At 48.9% G+C, this 21,276-nt stretch overlaps 8 protein-coding genes across 8 annotated transcripts; 4 read left to right on the top strand and 4 right to left on the bottom strand.

The window, feature by feature from the left end:
• Positions 1–452: 452 nt before the first annotated feature.
• Positions 453–1,607, bottom strand: VE01_03810 (uncharacterized protein). The gene is made up of 4 exons (XM_018273292.2): positions 1,548–1,607; positions 1,182–1,483; positions 815–1,094; positions 453–755 (listed from the first exon to the last, which is right to left on the bottom strand). The coding sequence occupies exons 2-4, from the start codon at positions 1,417–1,419 to the stop codon at positions 539–541; spliced, it is 735 nt and encodes a 244-aa protein (XP_018131832.1). The 5' UTR covers positions 1,420–1,483; positions 1,548–1,607; the 3' UTR covers positions 453–538.
• Positions 1,608–2,038: 431 nt separating this feature from the next.
• Positions 2,039–3,491, top strand: VE01_03811 (uncharacterized protein). Its single transcript, XM_018273293.2, has 6 exons — positions 2,039–2,292; positions 2,384–2,962; positions 3,018–3,058; positions 3,120–3,151; positions 3,202–3,371; positions 3,437–3,491. Exons 1-6 carry the CDS (start codon positions 2,106–2,108, stop codon positions 3,469–3,471), a joined length of 1,044 nt encoding a protein of 347 aa, XP_018131923.1. The 5' UTR covers positions 2,039–2,105; the 3' UTR covers positions 3,472–3,491.
• Positions 3,492–4,488: 997 nt separating this feature from the next.
• On the bottom strand, positions 4,489–5,265 carry VE01_03812 (uncharacterized protein; the record flags this gene model as incomplete). Its single annotated transcript, XM_018273294.1, has 1 exon — positions 4,489–5,265. One exon carries the CDS (start codon positions 5,263–5,265, stop codon positions 4,489–4,491), a length of 777 nt encoding a protein of 258 aa, XP_018131963.1.
• A 422-nt stretch (positions 5,266–5,687) lies between these two features.
• On the top strand, positions 5,688–7,817 carry VE01_03813 (uncharacterized protein). The gene is made up of 4 exons (XM_018273295.2): positions 5,688–6,098; positions 6,158–6,264; positions 6,642–7,002; positions 7,059–7,817. The coding sequence occupies exons 1-4, from the start codon at positions 5,919–5,921 to the stop codon at positions 7,659–7,661; spliced, it is 1,251 nt and encodes a 416-aa protein (XP_018131962.1). The 5' UTR covers positions 5,688–5,918; the 3' UTR covers positions 7,662–7,817.
• A 343-nt stretch (positions 7,818–8,160) lies between these two features.
• VE01_10767 (uncharacterized protein) lies at positions 8,161–10,154 on the top strand. The gene is made up of 6 exons (XM_059464219.1): positions 8,161–8,324; positions 8,400–8,639; positions 8,690–8,782; positions 8,851–9,128; positions 9,178–9,435; positions 9,496–10,154. Exons 1-6 carry the CDS (start codon positions 8,273–8,275, stop codon positions 10,072–10,074), a joined length of 1,500 nt encoding a protein of 499 aa, XP_059320202.1. The 5' UTR covers positions 8,161–8,272; the 3' UTR covers positions 10,075–10,154.
• Positions 10,155–10,239: 85 nt separating this feature from the next.
• VE01_03814 (uncharacterized protein) lies at positions 10,240–11,090 on the bottom strand. Its single transcript, XM_059463570.1, has 2 exons — positions 10,681–11,090; positions 10,240–10,575 (listed from the first exon to the last, which is right to left on the bottom strand). The coding sequence occupies exons 1-2, from the start codon at positions 10,782–10,784 to the stop codon at positions 10,320–10,322; spliced, it is 360 nt and encodes a 119-aa protein (XP_059319832.1). The 5' UTR covers positions 10,785–11,090; the 3' UTR covers positions 10,240–10,319.
• Positions 11,091–12,864: 1,774 nt separating this feature from the next.
• VE01_03815 (uncharacterized protein) lies at positions 12,865–14,758 on the top strand. Its single transcript, XM_018273297.2, has one exon. It carries the CDS (start codon positions 13,076–13,078, stop codon positions 14,348–14,350), a length of 1,275 nt encoding a protein of 424 aa, XP_018131921.1. The 5' UTR covers positions 12,865–13,075; the 3' UTR covers positions 14,351–14,758.
• Positions 14,759–15,538: 780 nt separating this feature from the next.
• PMA1 (plasma membrane H+-ATPase) lies at positions 15,539–19,793 on the bottom strand. Its single transcript, XM_018273298.2, has 4 exons — positions 18,827–19,793; positions 18,446–18,676; positions 16,301–18,398; positions 15,539–16,190 (listed from the first exon to the last, which is right to left on the bottom strand). The coding sequence occupies exons 1-4, from the start codon at positions 19,247–19,249 to the stop codon at positions 16,144–16,146; spliced, it is 2,799 nt and encodes a 932-aa protein (XP_018131920.1). The 5' UTR covers positions 19,250–19,793; the 3' UTR covers positions 15,539–16,143.
• Between the last annotated feature and the right edge of the window lie 1,483 nt (positions 19,794–21,276).

The raw sequence follows: 21,276 nt of genomic DNA on the forward strand, positions 1-21,276 counted from the left end.
TTAAGTTGATAAGCAGGAGAGGGCAGAATTGATTAGTATCGCTACTAAAAGAAGATTATTATTCCAAAACTCTTTCCATTTGCAAAAGGGTGTACGAAAAGTCACCCTCAAACTCTTGTATAAGAGGATAACGCCCCATTACATAGTCGCTATATTCAGCAATAGGATTTAACGGCTATTTTGGTGTCCTAATTCACCTGACCTTAATATAATTGAGCTATGTTGGCCATGGATGAAGCGATGTACTACACGGAAGGGAGCACTGCAAAGCAGAGCGGAGGTAGTACCGCCGTGGGAGAGCTGTTTCGAAGACCTCCTACAAGCTCAAATCCAAGCGTGGATTGAGAGGATTCGTCGGCACATACAGAAGGTCATTGAGCTTAAAGGTGGTAACGAGTACAAGGAGGGGCGGGCAGATTGAATAACTTCGCATAAATTGAATTATAAACAGCGGCGTTACTAGCGTAGGACAAAACTCATGAATACCTCCTCCGTATCGGTCAAGCAAATTCGAGAACGACTGGATCTCGAATTATCCTCACACAATATTAGGTAATTCCAAATCCATAACGACAGCATCGTGAACTATCTTCTCAGGAAAGGCAACATAGCCTTGTCCCTTGACAAAGGTAGCATTCCAAGGAGCCCGGGTATTGCCCTCAATCAGCTGAGTATAGAACTCAGCATGGGCAGGGCCATCAATCGCAGAATAAACCGGGTCTCCATCTGGTGTACGCTCATCAGCGAAGTAAAATCTAGTATTGTCAGTAAATTAGACAGCCGGCACCTGTGCAAAATCACTCAGAGGGCTTACTTGTAACCCTGGTCTTTATATTCTTCTGCTAAATAGTGAATTAAATGAGCAGCGCCTGCTTTGCCCACTCCTTGGGCTAACAGCGGGCGTACAACCATAAAAGGAAGCTTGTTACCAGTATAAATGAACGTTCTGGACGAGCTTTGGGGTAGCAAAGCGAAGGATTTTATAGCTAAGTGCGCCGCGATATAGGCAGAAACAATATTGATATTGTTGTCTGATTGAAAAGCGGAAATTTGCTGATCGAGAGTGGTTGACGGATTCATGCTGATAGCAGAAGCTATTGAAGTATTGAGTTATTTATATTTCTTTGCTTTCACTGCATAATTTCACTGTACAGTCCTAGCGGAACCGAATGGTTACATACCATTATAGACCACGACGCTTGGATGGCCAAGTTCTTTGACAACTGCAGCAAATACAACTTCAACAGAAGACGGGTCTCTGAGGTCCTCTTGAATCCGAAGGTATCCCTCTATGCCGCCCGCATGTTTGTCTGAGCGTGAAACCACGGCAACTTTGTAGCCTTGCACTGCGAAGGCTTGCGCAACGTCGACTCCAACGTTGAGACCAAAACCAAAGATAACAGCAACTTTGTCGCCCATATTTGGATCAAGGGGTTGAAAATAGACCTCGAATATATTCTTTTTAAATATTTCCGATTCCAGACTTCTAATGTAGTTAGAGATTTTAGTAAACTACGCGCGTTCAGAGACCAGCCGGAAATACTTGCAACAACTTAGTAAGTCTGTAATTAATACTCAGATCATTGCCCCACTTTAACACATGAATTATTATCCTGTGTGATTTGTTCTCGCCTTTACTATACACTTCCTCAATAGTTTTGACGTTGACAAATGAGGTCAAATTACAAATCCAATTTCCTCCGTTAACAAGGCCTATATTCAATATAAGGTCTTTCACTAAGACTGATCATGCGATCCGTACTATCTTAGCTTCGATATGATGCAACCAATCATTACTTAGCCTTACGGTCCAGATTACGGAAGGCTGGCAACAATTCGCGAACCTTATTTCTGATATAGTATTCCGAATTGTGGGACACTTTGTGGAACTAGATTAGGTAAGGCTAGCAACAATTTGCGAATTGTACCTCTTTTGGTCGTACGGGCTGTGTAATAACCTGGCATTACAAATCATGTGATATTAATGGGCCAGATATAATTTAGCACTAGCTCAGACGCTCAAGTGCCATAGTATATAAGGGCAACGTAGTATATTAGAAAGAAAGTAGGACAACGCCTTTTCTCCGTTCAAATATTATTTCGCCATGGCTAAAACCACCTTCCAATCCCTTATCCTAGCAAAGCACCCAAAAACGAACATTGTCCCTGGCGAGACCTTCAAACTGGCCACGAACCCAATCCTTACAGCGGATGACCTTAAAGATGGTCAAGTACTTTTGGAGACACTGTACATCTCCATCGACCCAGCAATGCGAGGATGGATCGAAGAAGGTACGTACGCACGCAGGAATTCAGCCTAGGCTTCATATTATCCAGGAATATTCGGCTGCCGTATCTTCATCCATGAAGCTAACAGACACAGGTTCAGGCTCCTATCGCCCTTCGGTAGAAATTTTTGTGGAAGTTGGGGCTGTTATGATTGGGGTTGTAATTGCAAACGTCCTTGCTTCTAAGGCCCCAACCATCTCCGTAGGACAGAAGGTTTTCACGTTCAATGCTGGATGGGCCGAGCTTGCAATTACTGATGCTGCGAACGTGACTCCGATAAATCTTCCGAATGGTGCCAAACTTACCGACAGCCTAGGAGTTCTGGGATTCTCAGGATTATGTGCTTATTTTGGCTTAATTAAAGAGGCAGATATCAAGGCTGGCGACTTTGTCGTTATTTCTGGTGCTGCTGGTGCAATTGGGACTGCTGCTTGCCAAATTGCCTTGTTAAAGGGCGCAAAAGTGCTAGGTACTGTGGGGACGGATGACAAGGTCAGCTATTTGAAGGAGCTGGGTTGTGATGCATTGAATTACAAAGACAAAGATTTTGCAAAGAAGTTTGAGCAAAAGACGGATGGGCTCATCGATGTTTTTTTTGACAATGTCGGTGGCAAGATTTTGGATCTTGCATTGAGTAGGGCAAAGCCGCGAGCAAGATTTGTTCTTTGTGGTGGTATGCTTAGGCGTTACTCTTATTAGGCAAGAGGTTGATTGCTGACGCTTTATAGCCACCAGTTTGTATAACTCTGGAAATACAGCGATAATTGAGGTAACTCTCTCTGCCACGAATGTTTTATTTTAGCATATGCTGACAATCGCAACTACGATAGAACTATCTGGACATCATTTTTAAGAGCATTCGGTACATTGCTGTCTCTTAAACCAAATTACATAGGGCTAACTTCTACCAAGCTTACAAGGCTACTTTATGAACGAATATGCAGATCAATTTTCTGTTACCACCAAGATTCTCGCACAGTGGCTAGCAGAAGGCAAGCTGAAGCGTAGCGAGACCATTATCAAAGGTGGGCTGGCTGTTGCTGAAGAGGCGCTCGCTGGCATATTCACAGGAACCAACACTGGTAAGCCTACGAGCTGACAATTTGTTGGGAGAGTTCATGATTCGCTGACTATGACTTAACTGTAGGCAAGTTGCTCGTTCAAGTCAAGGAGGAGAAGTGAGAGCACGGCTGGACTTAGACGTTGTGCCTTTTAATGGCAATCTTAAATTAGGGATCTAATGCAGTTCTGTTTAGATCTGGGAACCATTTTGCCTGCCAATTGGATACTTCTTAAAGGCACAAATTGGACTAGTTGTTGTGACTAAATATTCGCTTTGCTTATAATTGTTGTAGCAAGCAATGTGCGCTGCAGAAGTGAACTGCGTCCCCCAAAAGCTAAATTTGCAGGTACTTTTGCATGTACCCTCTAATTCCTCAAAGGGACTAGGATCCATTACTAGATTTAGAAGCTCTAAGCGAGAGCGAGAGCGAGAGTGGACACGAGAATAGGCTCTAGAGTAGGAGTGAGAGTTAGAGAGTTGGAGTAAGTACGAGAGTGGGAGCAAGAGCGAGTGAGAGCAACGATGTGAGAATTCATTAAGATAACGAATTTATGTACCCCTCTACATAAAGCACCACGAAAAGGCAATTAGTAGCCGCGAACGCCAAACAGTGCAGTCACTTCCAGACCACGCTGTCGCTTCCTCCAACTATGAGCGAAGCGAATATTTGGTCATGACGATTAGTGGTAGAATTAAGGTTCGCAAATTGTTGCCCGCCTTCTGTAAGCTAGCTCCATAAATCAAACTAGTGGCAGAATCAAGGTTCGCAAATTGTTACCCACCTTCCGTAAGCTAGCTCCATAAATCGAACTATGGTAGAATTAAGGTTCGCAAATTGTTCCTTGTTTCCGTAACCTCGTGCCGCAAGGTTGGGCATCAATCGCGGAATTGCACATTGTTTCCGCGTTTCAGATGATAACCTCGGGTAGAGACATTGAACTATCAAATCACAGTGTGAAGTCTTTTTTGTCAATACGGGCTTGGCTTGAGTACGATTCATTTAATCCAAGTTAGGCTACGTTCAATCCGAAACAGTCTAGCTATGTCTCCCCACATCCCAGCAATTGTTATGGGGATGACTCTTCCGCTGCGGAGACGGGTACAGGTCGGACCTTGGTGAGCCCAGTCTGGGAGGCTCAGACCAGTTCGCCCCAGCCGCCGGTGACGAAGTGATTGTGGCCGGTGACATACGATGAGCGATCGGAAACGAGAAAGGCGATCACCTCAGCCAATTCTTCCGACTTGCCTCCCCGGCCCTGCAGTGGTACCGTGGACATGAACTGCTGGTCGGTGATGCCCATGGCAGTGGTAATCTGCTTGCGCACCTCATCGCCGCCGGGTGTGTAGATTGGGCCGGGCGTCACGATGTTGACACGAACGCCCAGCGGCGCGAGCTCCTTAGCCAGGCCCTGGGAGTAGTTGTTCAGCGCTGCCTTGGCCGCGCCGTAATGCGCCATTGCGCCTGCGAATGGAACCAGGCCACCGGCCGACACGTTCACAATAGCGCCGTGCTTCGACTGCTTCAATGCCGGCAGCACTGCGGCCGTCACCCGGAGAGTTGCCAGGAAGTTGATATTCAGCGAGTCGATCCATTCATCATCGGGAATTGCTTCCAGGCTGGCATGAAGCCGAGCCGCGCCGACGCTGTTGATCAGGATATCGATCCTGCCATCCAAAGCCTCAAGCGCGGCGTGCCCTACAGCTGCTGCGCCTTCTTTTGTACGGGTATCACCCGCTACGAAGATGGCGCCTACTGGTGTTTCTTCGTGGGAGTTGCGGGCTGTAACCACGACCTTCGCGCCGCCATCAATCAGGCGCTGCGCCGCCGCTGCACCGATACCGCGGGAGCCGCCAGTCACGAGAGCCCGGAGCCCGGAAAATTCGTTGGTGAGATCAAGAAGATACTTCGACATAGTTTCGTTTGCTTCGTACAGTGCAGAGGAGGTTCGAGCTGCGGAGGATGCTCCCTCTCCCTTTTATACTGTTCATCATTAGCAGTCGGCGGGATTCTCAGCGCCGGGTAAAAAATGGTGCAAATCGTTCATCTCTCTACGCTAAAGCATTGCGATAAAATGATTGGTAACGTTCGTGTCGTGTTTTCGTGTTAGGTGCAACTGGTCATGGCGGCTCTTAGCAATCACTCGCAAATACCTGCCAACGTTTCATAAGCAAGATCGCCAATTATCTGGTGCAAGACATACCAATCACCCGCAAATACTTGCCAATGTCTCATAAGCAAGGTTACTAATTAGGTGCAGGGCATAGTACATGGTAAATGATGACGAAATCGTGTCACGGCTCGATATTAGAATTAAAGTTAAGAGTAGGGCGACCTCAGGAGGTATGTAAGCATTATTTGCCGTGCTCCAAAGCTTAAAGCTCGCAAATTTTTGCAATGTTTATCAACAATCAGTAGCGCAAATTTGTGCGAGCATATTTCTTAAATACCTGGCACGAGAGGTAGAAAGTCTCTTCTCATTATTCCTGTAATTGTTCATCACTAATCTGTTCTACTACAATCATTTTTTCCCCTCCTTAACACAGAGATGTCAACCAAACCATCATCATGAACGACCGAAAAGACCTAGGCACAGCCTCAGAAAATAATAATTTAGATGATAAACCACTGGAAGCTAATTTAAAGAGCGAAGGTGAGGCAGTGGTCTCATCTGAGGCTGTGGAGACGACACCAAAGGAGGATGAGATTGCCGACTATCCACATGGAACCCGACTTGTCATTATCACAGTTCGTACTCCTGTTATTCTGATACTTCGAAGAACCTTCCTAATAATATCAACCAACAGATTGCTCTCTGCTTGTCAGTTCTGTGCTTCTCTCTCGACAACACGATCATAGCGACTGCCATTCCTCGCATTACGGACGAGTTCCACGCCCTGGATGATGTCGGATGGTATGCTTCGGCATAGCTACTTGCCGGCTGCGCTCCCCAGCTGATATACGGCAAGCTCTATACATTTTACGACATTAAATTAGTGTATCTGATTGCCTTGTCTATATTCGAGCTCGGATCAGTTGTTTGTGGTGTCGCACCCAACTCTACAGCTCTCATTGTCGGTCGTGCAATTGCTGGCCTCGGTGGCGCCGGTATCTTCTCCGGCGCAATGCTTATCATTTCCAGAACCGTTCCTCTACGCCAACGCCCTACCTACACTTCTCTCATCGGCGCTATGTTGGCATTGCTTCTGTCGTTGCGCCACTGATAGGGGGCGCTCTCACGGATAAAGCTACTTGGAGATGGTGCTTCTATCTTAATTTGCCTATTGGTAGCGTAACAGCGTTCTTTATTGGGTTCTACTTTCAGTCTCCCGGGAGGACATCGAAGCCAAAATTTGGATGGCGAGCACAATTGAACCAGTTTGATGCCTTTGGTACTCTATTATTCGTACCATCAATAGTTTGCCTGCTACTAGCGCTGCAATTTGGGGGCTCAAAATACTATTGGGCCAATGCCAAGGTCATCGCCCTTTTTGTTTTATTTGGTGTACTCTTTGTCGGATTTGTCCTGGTCCAACTTTGGAAAGGGGAGAATGCGACAGTGCATCCAAGAATCTTTAAAGTCCGCAACGTGTGGGGTTCTGTTGTTTTCAATATCACACTCGGCGCATCGTTTTTTGTCGTTGTATACTTTGTGAGTCTCTTCCCTGCTCTAATCTGAATTCCATTGCTAATGATACTCTCTTGAAGATCCCAATTTGGTTCCAGGCAATTAAAGGCGCCTCCCCTATTAAATCAGGCGTTATGAACATCCCGATAGTCCTTGCAGTCATCATCTGCACCTTCATTTCCTGGGGCGGCATTACCGCCTCTGGCTACTATGGCCCATTTTTATTATTCCCATCTGTAGTTTCCTCCGTCGGTGTCGGCCTCCTCACAACTTTCCACGTCGATAGTGGCCATGCTTCATGGATTGGATATCAGGTTCTCTACGGCATGGGGATCGGAGCAGGCATGCAAGTCTGTTTTGTCGTTGTTCAGGTAGCGGTACCGCCCGTTGATATTCCTGTTGCAATGGCGTTGGTTGTCTTTGCACAGACTCTGGGAGGTGCCATCTTCGTTTCTGTCTCTGATACCATCTTCTCAAATCTGCTGGTGCAGAACTTGGCGGATGCCGTTCCTGGCCTATCACCCTATATTGTTTCATCAACAGGCGCAACAGCGCTTAAGAACGTTATTACTCCTCAGTACTTGCCAGGTGTTCTGGTCGCATATAACCACACGATCACTCAAACGTGGTATGCGGCTGTAGCACTAGCTGCAGTTTCCATCATAGGGGGTTGCGGCTGTTGATTGGACTATTTCCCTGAAAGAAAAAAAGGTCGACGCCATAGCTGGTGCCGCTTAATACCGGTTTTGATGTTCATAGTATGCATCTAATGCATGTGTGCGACTGATGGAGGGATATTTGATTGCCCTTAGAGGCTGTCAATTTGAATTCTGAACGTGTATCATTAATAGTTTGCGTTAGTAAAAAATGTGTATTACTGCAAGGGAAGAATACCCATCTATCATATAGCCTTGTCTGTGGAGACATCTATTGATAAAAGCGACTTAGAAGTAGGATGAAACAGCTTAGATTAGATAGCAATTTATCTTGATAGTTAATAGTATTTATTATTTTGTCATTAAGGCTAAGTTAGTTAAGTACGGCAGATGACCACTGAGAGATGACGTAGTCAATGATAAAGACCCTTTTGATAACTATGGCTACGAATAAGATTACTAAGCTGAAGATTGGTAATAACGCAGTAGGCGCGACGAGCCACCTCATCTCTCTCCTTGACGACATGCCGCATCATTCTGGTACATTAATCCCCCAGATCATACGAGGCCCCAGCGGGTCTGTGATGGTGATATAGAACCTCGTGCTTTTGACGATTTTCGACCTTGATTCACGTGCAATGGATGGCGAATCACGAGACAGCAAGCAGCAAGCTTGTTGGACATGCAAAGGTCTTTAATGAGTTTCATAGAGCCTCTCAGGCATCTCCCTGATCGAAAGTAACTTGTCTTCTAACGTTGTAGCAGATCGCAAAGTCCGGTGTGATAGGTCTTTCCCGATTTGTATTAATTGCACAAGGTCAAAAAGAGAATGCATTCGTCTAGCCACTCGACTATCGTGGCCGAAGCCAAGGGACGCCCGTCGATTTATCACTGGTCAGCACGCGCTCCCCAATCAGGTATTACCTGAAGGTGGAGCTATCTTTGTGAATATGTCCCGATGGGACATAACCTTGCAGGTGGAATTGGAGAAGAAGCATCTTTCTCGTAAATCTCTCGCTGCTCGCCATTCCTGCAAGTTTGCTAACGAACAATAGCGGCGCACTTTAATGTGTGGTCGAATGACGTGCCTGGTCAGTTATCACCCATACCTAGAGTCGGTGCCGACAGACAGATGATTCTCTCGTATTGTAAGTCATCGCGATTGCTTGTCCCATTCCAATTAACGTGAATCCTAACATATTAATATCAAATATAGTTACAACTATGGTGCCGCACCTATTGGCCCCATTTGGAGACGACAGTAGATTTTCCCAATTCCTCTTGAGAATTGCCCTCAAGGATGAAACACCGGCATCTAGTGCCGTACTACAAGGGATTCTAGCACTGTCATCATTGAAATTGTACGGGGGCGCAGAAGCCTCTCTATTCAAGAGCAAGGCAATCTCGATGCTCGCAGCTTCAGTGAAAGAAGGGATGCACCTCAGTGAGCACCTGCAGTGTCTAGCTGCCAGCCTGTTATTAGGCTGGTATAAGGTAAGATGAAAAGTTCTTCTACATGCATAGACAGCTAAGTCATAAATAGATCTCCAGTAGCACTGATACTGCTGATGGTTGGGCCTTCTTTGTGTGTGGGGCAATTAAACTTGCGAAAGCGATGTCTCTCCCGCGCATTTTGGGTAGTGACGAAGTACTTCTACTCGACTGGTTATCTTGCCATACTATACTTGCCCAGTTCAGCACATCTCACTGGCGTCAATCTGAGTCGTGCGTGTATCGTCAGCCGTGTGCAGAAGATCCGCAGCTCCGGAATATCTACTCACTCATCCCTGATAGATCACGGGTATGCTCTTTCTAGCGATCTTAGCTAAACTGTTGGCGCTATTGTTACTGACGATCGAAGATCATGAGCTTCCTAGGCTGCTCTTTCGAGTTTTTGGATATTCTTTCGCTTACTTGTTCTGCTGTGCTGCCTCGATCTCACCCCAACTTCCTGTCTGGAGAACATAAGCAACAGTTAGATTCTATAGAGCTGCGTCTCATATCAATACGCCGGCATAACGACTTTACCACAACTACACCTCGAGAGCAAAAACGAACAGACCTAGTTGCCGAGCTCTACAGACTAGCCGGACTCGTTTATCTTCACCGAGGCGGCCGAAGATCTCGAGTGGGCTTTCAGCCAACAGAAAGTGTCCTCAGAAACGCTTTTAGTATTATCAAACAGCTTGAATACTGTGAGAGCGTGTGGCCGCTGTTCATAATTGGATGTGAAGCTAGATCAGATGAGCAAAGGCTTCTTATCCACGAATTTTTTTCCAAGGCTTTAAAAAGACGGGACACTGACAATATACGGTCAATAAGGAGAATGATTGAATCATCTTGGATACAAGATGATCTATGTGAAGATCAAGAGACAGACTACCAACTAAAGATCAACGCTCTAATGAGCGCTAATACAGTTTTGCCAATTTTTATGTAGGGGCCTCTAAAGGATTATGCCTTTTAGGGTATAGATATAATCTTAGTAGATAAATTTAAACTTAGATAGATAATAAAGGCTAAACAACATTATCCTTTTTAAGAATTATGTAGAGATGGTGTATAAAATTAGACTTAGAGACAAAAAAGATATATCTTAAACTTCATTCCATTTAACTTCCTTAGCCCTATTAGCTTCATACTACTATTCATCTAATAGATTAGATTTCCCTATAAGACCTTAACTTAGATCCCATTATTCCACTTAACGCACTTAATACGACGACCGTCAGCACCCCTTCGATCCAAATTCACACATGGATGACTATTATCGTTCGCCCAGCTTCCTAGCAAATCGCCCGTACACCTGCCGCCGTTCCCGGTCTTGCCGCCGTAGTAGAACCAGGGCCCGGAGGCAAAGTAGACGGAATGACTGGTATCGTCCATCGTGACGTCGACGTTGTAGTTGCTTTGATGCTCATAGGAGGCGGTTCCTTGGGCACTGTTGCGAGAAAGGAAGCGGGAGTTAGTAAGCGTTGCATTCGTATAACTCGTAGGTTATAGATGAAATGGGATATGTGGGTTGAGGTAGGTGTAGAAGGCTTACCAGTTACCGCTTGTAAACTCATTGGCTTTACGATTAGCAGTGGCAGAGGCTCCCGTAGCAGCGCCTAGAGCGAAGACGGCAGTGAGAATGAAGCTGATTTGCATGGTGCTGATTGGGAGAGGGTGTTTGGTATTGCAGGATAAAGTTGAGGTGATCTTAATAGTCCCAAACTTTCGCTTTGTGGAAACTACTATCTAAAGCTCTTGTGAATGATGATGGATGAAGGAGAGTTTCCTTCGGACCTGAGAACCTATATATACCCTTTTGCTTAGAGACGAGCATCAAGCACATCAGCAGGCCGAGCAAGTCAGTGGGCTAAGCACGAGAGTAGAGGTATTTTTGCGACTGGTTGGATGCTGCAGCTTGCAAACGCCCTGGTCAGCAGCGTCTCAGTCTCCGAGAGTTCGTGGTAGAGGATTGGCGATGGTGGGGCCGCGAGGCAGATCGAAGGCGCTTGTAGTTAAGCTCAGCTCGTATCTGGGCCAGTGAGGGGCTAGTCCGAGGGGGGTATCGCGTCTGAGGAGGGTATCGCGACTGAGGAGGCAGGACTGCAATACCGTAATTCATGCTACATCAGGTCAGCCTCCTACTGTGGGTGGCACAGTTCTATGCTGTGTTGAAATACTGCTGAATGGCATTATTCCCTAGGGTTCAGCTCATATGGTTTGGATAGAACTAAGTTTCAGCTTATATAGACCTTTCGTCACCCTGTTGGCACTGCTGCCGACACTGGCTTCTTGAATACCCCTCTTTGACGATCGTGCATCTGGGAAATTACCTTATCTCAGCCCCTAACGACTAACTGGTTTTGGACCCTAGTTGGCTAGCTTTCATTCCTGGTGTAGAATGGACTTCCAAAAGCGGTGCTATCCGAGTGTCAGAGATACGCGGGCAGTTATTTTTGCAACCCCACTGCACAGGTTTAGGTATTAATATAGACTTTGAGAGTTTATATTTAGTGCACTCCTTTGGCTTAACCTAGTGTATATAAGGCACGAGTAACCACTCATTAGATTAGACAGATCACAATCAATTCAAGTCTTCACTCAATCTTTAATATCAACTTAGGACCTCATAAGCCAACCTTATAGAAACTTTGTGCCATCAACTAAAACCACACAACAAGATGTTAACAGATAGATGGAAGGTTACCTGGACGACATGCGGTCTCATAGGAATAAGGATCGAAGGATCGAAGGATCGAGGGATCGAAGGATCAAAGGATCGAAGGATAAAATGAATACTAGGGGCAAGCGTCTATTATTGTAACCACCGACTCAAAGGGAAGGTGACCTCGCTTCATAGAACCAGCTCGCATCTAACCAAGAGCGTACCCGCCCCTCCCGCCGCCTCCCGGCATCTTCCCTGTCACAGGGGGCTGCCCAATCAAGAACACGGACAGCAAAAGGTTCCATATTTGCGATTGGGGATATTTGATTGGCAGTGTATGAAAGCTGGGGTCTCACTATGCCCTGATAGACACCAGCCACAATAGCATCCGCTCTTGAGAGTGCGAGACGGCGGTTAGGTCGAATAAGTGCTTGAGGCGCCGGTATGAGGCGGGGGAGGAGACAGAGATATGAGGCTGTCATAGGCTCAACACATGGTTCTGTGGTTGTTTCGCCAATGATAGCGAGGAGGCCAACTGCGTCTAATTTCCAGTCATTGCGCGAGTTTGGGAATTCGAGAACCATTGCGGGATAGTTTCCTATTTTGATAAAGAAGATATGTGTATTATCAGAGTAGTGGAAACTTTTAGAAAAGAGAAAGGTCAAGCTGAAATATGAACCTGCATGTGTTCAGCCTCGTTGTTGCATTCTCTACCCTGTTAAATCTATATATAGTCAGTTTCGGCAGAGCGGTCTACCATAGCAATGTCACTTGGGGGGGTACAGAGGGGTGACAGCAACCATCATGCAGGTCGCCGTGTTAATATTAGCTGCAGGACGAACCACACAAGCACCAAGGCTGCCTATTCTGTTCACTCACAAAAGAGTGATACATAAATACATAAGTAGAAGGTTTTCTGTCCGAAAGCTCCGTTGGCCAGTCTCGATTTTCAAAACAACAGTTGTATCGTTGCCTTCGCACCTACTTTGCAGAGAGCCTCCGTTTATGGCGTGACTGGATTTGTTCACCATAGTACTACATGGAAGTGTTTTCACTTTTAAGCTCATAGAAGAGTTTGACGTGAGCTTCAATTCCCACAGTTGTGCTTGGAAGCCGCAATCAGCCATCTCTTACAGTGCCTCAACCACACCACCCCTCTCCTCCAACTCCGTCTGCGTAGTACAGCGGCACAGACCAGCCTTCTTGTCCTATCTGCAAAACGTCCACATTATTTATCATCTGTTCTCGATCAAGCCATCGCCATCGCCATCACCACACCCACAGCATGGGCCAATACTTCATGATCTCAGCTCCTCGATTAAGGAGGGCGTTAGGAAATGGAGGCAAGCTTCGGGAGATGTTATTTGGCGGGACGGCCAAAGCCCTTGTCCATGTCCTCGCCGTCCCAATTGAACCGCAGCTTCCCCCCTCTAGCTCCCTAGACTCCACACTCGTGCCAACAGAACCCAAATACACTCCCCCTGCCATTGATGTGGTTACATCTGGCCCAGCCAAGGACCCTCCGACGGTGGTGCATAGTAGACCGGGGAAACGTCAAGCTAATGACGAAGCGCCTAGCCAGAGGGTTAAGAAACTCGAGACAACTACAAGCAGTGATTTCGACAAGGGGGCCAAAGCCAGCTTTCTAACCACATTCCCCAGTCTCCCCCCAGAACTGCACGAACTAATCTTTGCCCACCTTGACTCCATCGAGGATCTCATCTGTCTCAGCGTCACAAGTCGATACTTCTGGGTCATAGGATACAAGCACATCCAGCAGTACTACACCTCCCTCCTCGGGCGCTGGGCAGGCCACAACATCATCTGCATCGGTGACTACGTCGATGCGGGGGACTATCCACCGCATCTATTCTCCGCTGAAGAGGAACAGGAATTAAACCAGATGAAAGTAGGATTCGATGGGAACTGTCTAGACAGCAGCGCGGGTTCAGATACCAGCGCGGATGCCCAGCCGTTAACGCTCTATGATCTCGCTATAGAGCCTATGGGTACTATAGAAGAGGTCGTTGATTTGTACCAAACATCCACGCGCACATTGCACGCATGTATGCGCCGTTGCCGCTCATCGAAGCGTCTATCCGACTTCAAGCACCCGGAGCTAGTCATGAGAAACTCGACATACTTCCCCGCCAGCCAAACCTGGATCCTCCGCAACCTAACAACCCACGAGTTCGTTCTCCCCACAGCCGTAGCCCTAAAACCCGAATACATAAACGGCCCATTCATCCACGGTCTGGGATTCGGTGAGGTGGTCATGGCGCGCACGTGCTGGACGTCAGACTATGGGGTCGCCATGAGCTGCGGCGCGGATATCTGTCGTGGGGTATGGGCGGGGCATCGGTTTGATATCACGACGCTCTCACGACACGATGAGGAGAGTAGGGGGGGGGAGTGGACGGATGTGAGTGAGGATGTTAGCAAAGAGATTGCACACATCTGGGAGTGTGAAGACGGGCCGGATTGGCGAGAGATAATCCATAATACAATCTCAGCTCTGGAGCGGGGTGATGATTCCGACAGCTGTGTCTCCGACGATTGATAGGATGATCTATCTAAAGCTGTGTGCTGAGAGCCTCAAGTGGGCAGCTCTAGTCTAGATCACGCAACAGTCTAACCATCATGTGGGGCACTAAAGATAAAGGAGTCCTCGAGGGGTTACCGCGATGTTGAGCGGATGACGAATATGGATATGGCCGTGATATCGAAAAATGGCTTTCTTCCGGATATTATTACCTGGTCGAAACCTATGGTGGTGGAGTAGTTTCTTGTGAAGGAAGCTGTGGGGGGGGCTGGTATTAGTAACACTCTTTGTCATTCAGACTCGATGGTAGACAGAAAGTATGAGAAGCTTCGCAGTGAGCTGGAAAGATGGGACCATCAACATGGTAACGATCCGCGTGGGGTGGTTGATTTCATCGGCAGAAAGTTGCTTCTGCCTAAAATACACGATGGCTAGCTTATACATGTTATAACAGTAACAAGGTAGCCAGCCTACCTCACCTCTTTTCCAGCTTCGTGCGAATCATAATATAATTTCGTCTACAACTCCCTGCACCGTCGTGTATAAGAGGGTTGTCAGGTGACAGTCACTCTTCTCCACGACGAGGAAACAGACACCGACAACAAGATAAAACAAAGCCCAAACCCCAACAATCTCATCACACCACACACACCCTAAATCTCCCTAACGCATTCTCCAGGAGCCTGTGTAGGATACCACAGCAAACCAAACCAACAGCAAGAAGTCCACGAGTCCACGCTTCTATTCACCACAGAGACAGCATAGCACGAACCCAACTTTCTCACAAACCTCTCATTTCATTCAAACTTAATTACACTCTCCCCCTCCTCTCCCTCCTCCCCCTCCTCCCCCCCTTCACCCATTCTCACATTCTCACAATCTACAAACCCCTCTCTCCACAAACTATCTACAACCCCCCCTCTACAACCCCCCCCCCTCCTCCCCCACCCCACCAACCAACCAAGCCAAAAAAACAACAACATGCACGCACAAACATCTCAATCAAGAAGTCAAAAAAGCCAAAAAAGGCAAAAGCCAATCAAAACAAAATCACTCAAAAAACGACCCTTGCAATTATTATATAAAAACATACAACCCAACCACCTTCCACACACCAAACCCAACCCCAAAAAAGAAGAATCCCCCCTATCCCGTCCAATCCATAAACCCCACCCATCTCTATCAAACTCTATCCCCCCCCCATCCCTCTAATCTCGCCCCTCCCTCTCCATGCACCAATAGTACCCCCCAATGGTTCCCAAAACAAACAGAAAAAGTCCGCAGATCTACCTCTAACCCTCCCCTTTCTCTCTCCTGGTTTCAACGAGATGGGAGAGATGGCGGTATAAAGCCAGCCCTGTCCACATCTCGGCCATCCACCCCTCCCCCCTCCATCCATCCATCCTTCCTGACAAAATAAAAGCAGTGCAAAAGAAAAAGAAACTGTATAGTGTATTTGTAAACTTTGTAATCCCCTCCCTCCCTCATCGAAGGGGGGGAGGAGACGGTTTTTCGAGGCGTCGGCGTCTGTCGGCATCTTCATTTTTTTATTGATAACAAAAAATTAAATTCCGGAAACTGCTGGAGGACTTTATATAAAAGAATTCGCCCAAATCTCCCATCATCTATCCCATCTCATTTCGCGAGAATTAAGGGAAAAAAGAAAAGGGAGAGAGGTTTTCTGCATTTCCGTTTGAATTGGGCGCCGGGGGGGTGGTGGTGTGTGCAAAGAAAGAAGAAGAAGACGTTGAGGTAAGGAGAAAAAAATAGAGTCGAAGGAAAAATGACGTTTATGTCGAGACGGTGTCGGTTTAGACGGTCTTCTCGTGTTGAGTCGAGACGCGCTGGAGGGAGACGACTGTGAGACACGCATAGTTAGCTGAAGTTCCAAGATTCTCAAAACGCCAAGCGTTTCATCACCACCGTAACCACCACTACAACCACCACAAGATGGGGAAATAAACTTACCAAAGTCCTCAAGCGAACGTTGCTTCGCGTTCTTCTTCGGCGACTTGCCGTGCATGAGGTTATCGAATCCGCTCGAGTCCTGGAGGAGGTAGTACAGCCCGCCCATGATGCAGAAGACACCAAACGAGAAGATCCAGATACGAACAACAGCGACGATGGACGTCTGTCCGCCCACGAACCATCCAAAGAGCGTGAAGAAGGTGGCGAGCACATCGACGATCAGGATGGCTCCCGCGAGCTGCCACGACGGGATGGACGACCAGAAGGGTCCGTTGGCACGGGTGATGAAGATGAGCCAGTTCTCGGTGAGAGAGATCTCGAGGAAGAGGACGGGGTCTATCTTTCCAAAGTTCTGCACGATACCGCCGTTCTCGCCCTGGGCAAGCATGGTGGTCAGGGTGATCCAGGTGCCGACGGCGAGGACGATGCCGAGAAGCACGGACATACCCCAGAGCTTGGGCAGGTTCCACTTGACGGGGGTCTTGGAGAAGGGCGCGTTGTCGTAGGCGATGGCGAGGGTGGCAACATCGGCGAAAATGGCGATGAAGACGACGAGCTCAATGTTAAGCGACTGGTTCAGGATGGCGATCCAGAGACCAAGGAAGATCTCGAGATGGATGGACAGAGCGATACGGTAGACAACGTAGGCGTACATGCGGTGGAAAATCTGGCGGGAAGTCTTGAGAGCGTCGATGATGGCGCCGAGACCAGGAGCCAAGAAGACGATATCAGCGGCAGAACGAGCAGCGTCAGAGGCACCCTCGACGGCAATACCGGTATCGGCCTTCTTCAGGGAGGGAGCATCGTTGACACCGTCACCAGTCATGGCAACGAGGTAACCACGCTGTTGGAGAATCTCGACGACGTTGTACTTGTGCTGGGGGAAAACCTCAGCGAATCCATCAGCGGCCTCAACGAAATCGTAAACCTCGGAACCGGGCATGTCACCACCACCGCCGAGACCGAGACGCTCAGCGTTGTAGACGTTGGTACCGAGACCGAGCTGGCGGGAGGTTTCACGGGCAATACCGACGGCATCACCAGTCAACATCTTAATGGAGAGACCGAGAGTCTTGGCTTCGTTGATAGTGCGGGCGGTATCGTGACGAGGGGGGTCAGAGCAGGGCATGATACCGAGAATCTCCCATTGGCCTTCGCCGCGCTTGCGGGCAACACCGAGGGAACGGAAACCACGGGTAGCGAACTCAGCAACCTTGTTCTTGTAGGCCTGGTCGACGTCCTCAGGGATGGCGTGGTCTTCCTCGACAGTCTTCAGGACGAAAAGGGGAGCGCCCTTGACACAGATGATGCGCTCGCCTTGGGGAGACTCGACGATGGCTTGGACCTTCTTGGAGACGGGATCGAAGGGGTGGAACTCAATAACCTTGTACTTGGAGAGGACAGACTTGGCGCGTGGGTAGAAGCGGAGAGCCTTGAGGAAGGCCTTGTCGATAGCATCAATACCCTTCTTCTTGCGGGAGGCGGCCAAACAGGCAGTCAACATGAGGTCATCGGGCTCGACACCCTCGACGGTGAATGGCTCGGCGAGAGAGAGCTTGTTCTTGGTGAGCGTGCCGGTCTTGTCAGAGCAGAGAATCTCAACACCGGCGAGCGACTCAATGGCGGACAGCTTCTGGACGATGGCCTTCTTCTTGGCGAGGTAAGCAGCTCCGACAGCCATGGTGGTGGTGACGACAGCGGGGAGACCGACGGGGACACCAATGATGGTGATGGCCAGGGTGAACTCGAGGATCTTGACGATATCATTGGAGCGGTAGAACGAGGAGACCCAGACGATCAAGTTGGTGAGGATAACGAGGACGAGCAGCACCGTTCCGATGCCGTTCAGGACTTCAGTGAAATGACCAGTGCCGGAGGAAGCCTGGTTGACCAGGGCAGCGGCACGACCGACGAAAGTGTTGTCACCAGTGGCGGTGATGACCACGAAGGCCTCACCACGCTTGACACCGGAAGAAGCGTAGCACTGGTCGCCCTTGTGCTTGTCAACAGCAAGGGATTCACCAGTGATGGCAGATTGATCGACCTGGAGGAAAGCATCTTCGGTAACAATTCTACCGTCAGCGGGGATAATAGTACCCTGTATGGTCAGCAGCGTCCATTGGCGGGGGAGGACCATGAACTCACCTCCTCAATCTGGAGGATATCACCGGGAACAACATCAGGGGCGTCGACCTCGAAGAGACGACCGTCACGGAGAACAACAGCCTTGAGAGCGAGCGTCTTCTTGAGCTCGTCGACGATGGAACCGGCCTGGTATTCTTGGATGAAACCAACAGCTGCGTTAAGCAGCAGAAGCGCGCAGATGACACCGAAATCGACCCAGTCCTCAAGACCCGCAGCAAGAACGGCAGCAGCCTAGTGTCGGGGCGAGAAATGTCAGTCCAGTAATGACAGAAGTGGAGCAGCAGTCAACCAAGAAACGGTGACGTAGCAGCCTCATATTTCAGGCCATGATGTTATGATGGGGAGATTGGGAAAGCAAAGGGCGGATGGGTGAGAACTAACCTCCATGACGAATTGAATAGGACCGATGAAGTATCCGAGGAACTTGAGGATCAAGTTCTCCTTCTCCTCTCTCATCTGATTGAGACCGTACTTCTTGCGACGCACGGCGACCTCCTGCTCAGTGAGACCAGTGCGCGTATCGGTCTGGAGCTGGTCCTCTGGGATGATGCGACCAGTGGCTGGGTTCTCCTCCTCCTCCTCTTCTTCCTCGGCGTGGCCGTCCTGGGACTCGAGCTCGTCGATCAGGGCGTCCATGTCCTCGTCCTCCTCCTCATCCTCCTCCAATGGCTTGTTCTTGGAGGTTGGCGGCACGCCGCTACCGCCGGCGGGAACCTCATTCTTCTCGCTGAAGTTGCCGGACTCAATGGTGGAATTGAGGTGTTGAGCGCCGGCCGCGCCAACGTGGCCGGTGTTCTCGGCCATGGTGGGCTGAGGTGGTCACTCCGAGAAGCTTGGGGTTTGTCGGATGATGTTTTTCGTTCGCAGAGGTGTCGGGACAAGCGACGTGTTGCGAGACGCGACGACGCTGTCTGTAAACAATGAAGAGGGATCACGAAGGGGTTGTGATCCAGCGAGGCTAAAATAGAAGGGGAAAAAGGCGATTAGTCGATGTGGTTGGGGAGAGAGAGGGAGGAAGGAAAGGGAAGGAGAGAAAGGGTGATGGGCGATGATGAGTGATGGGCGAGGTGTAGAGAGGGGAATTGAATCGTGAGAATTTGGAGCTCTTTGATTGGGAGATGGGGGGAGAGTGGGAATATGAGGCGACGATTGGGTTGGGGGGTGTGGAGGTAGGAGGGAAAGAAGAAAGTACGGAGGAGGGAGGAGAGAGCCGTGGTTGGTGGCACGGCGAGAGCGACCATGTAGAGTTACTTATAGTGGTATTGGTAGGTACATGAGGGTGTCAGGAAGGTACTAAGGGGAGCTTGATGAAAGTGGATGGAAGTAGGGTGGATTGAGGTGGATTGAGGTGAATTAGAGTGAGATGAATGTGAATTAGTATGTAGAGTTGTTTGCAGTGCAGATGTACTGTGGATAGCAGAGTGGTCTGTGTGTAAGTACTAGAGTGGCAAAAGTAACTTGAGTGACTTGAGTGACTCCACAGCAGGCTGGCATGAAGAAGGGAAATCAAATGGGAGATGGGAAATGGGCAAGGAAAATAGCAAGGGAAGAGAAAAACAACAAGGGAAGGAAACGAGCAAGGGATATGGGAAATGTCAGGCTAGTATGTCCCGGAGCTGTAGGTTACAGTAGCGTGTTAGTCTGCCGTAGATTAGTGGTAGGGTAGTGGGATTAGTGGTAGGGGAGTGGAAGTGGTAGGGTTGAGAAGTGGTAGGGAAAGTGGTAGGGAAGTGGTAGGGAAGTGCTAAATAATAGGAGTGGTAGAGTGGGTAGAGTGGCAGAGTGGCAGAGTGGGTAGAGCAGTGGAGTCGCGGTAAAGTGCTATAGGAATAGTACACTGTCAGAGTAAGCACTTGGGGTGGCAAATGAAGTACCTTTGCTATAGTGGATGGTTAGTTAAAGGAGTAGGAGTTGTAGTCGCAGTCGCAGTCGCAGTCGCAGTCATAGCAGAGAGGAATAGCAGTAAGAGTGTCCACAGTCATAGCAACGCGTACTATACGAAATCATATACAGACGCCAGACAACAGACGCCAGACAATAGTACGGCAGTAGATAGCAGTACGGTAGATAGCAGTACGTACAGTAGATAGCAGTACGGTAGACAACAGTATCCAGATAACAGCAGTATCCAGATACCCGTGTTACGGAAGGAGCAAAGCGTTCCAACCCCCAACCCAACCGTTGGACTCACCACCACCACCCGTCAGAGACAACACCCGCAAAACCATCAGAGACACAAACAACGCCGCACAAACAAACAACCACCTCCAAATCCCATCCACCACCCAGGAGTACCACCACCACCACGACCACCACCCCCAGCGCAAACCTCTACCTCCCCATCCCCCCCCGTCCACCACCAACCAAGGTATCCCCCTCCACCGCCCGTAGTCCCATCCACCGGCAATCACCATTCTCTAGCAGTCCACACCTGGCCCGGCCCTGCCTGCCTACCTGCCCCCATCCATGACACCTGGCACCTCACCAATCACACCCCCCTCTCCACCGCCGAGCTCTCCCAAAGCGATCTTAGCACTGTTTACCTGTCTCAGTAGCTCCCAATTAGCCCCCACTTAGCGCCACCTAGCGCGTCATCGTGGGATGGGAGTGCAGATGGGAGTTGGTTGGCCCAGGGTGGGAACCTTGGTTTTTAAGCCTGCGCTGCGTCTGGCCGTGGTTGCGAGGATGTGCGCTGTGGGATGCTGTACAGTACTGTTGTAGTAGATGGACGGGGGGAAGAGAGGAGTAGGGCGGGGGGAAGAGAGGAGTAGGGCGGGTTGTTGGTAGGGATGGGTAGGGATGGGTAGGGATGAGGAGAGCTATACGGCATC

Source organism: Pseudogymnoascus verrucosus, assembly GCF_001662655.1.
Source record: "Pseudogymnoascus verrucosus strain UAMH 10579 unplaced genomic scaffold scaffold_13, whole genome shotgun sequence".
In the NCBI taxonomy this organism is placed as follows: domain Eukaryota; kingdom Fungi; phylum Ascomycota; class Leotiomycetes; order Thelebolales; family Thelebolaceae; genus Pseudogymnoascus; species Pseudogymnoascus verrucosus.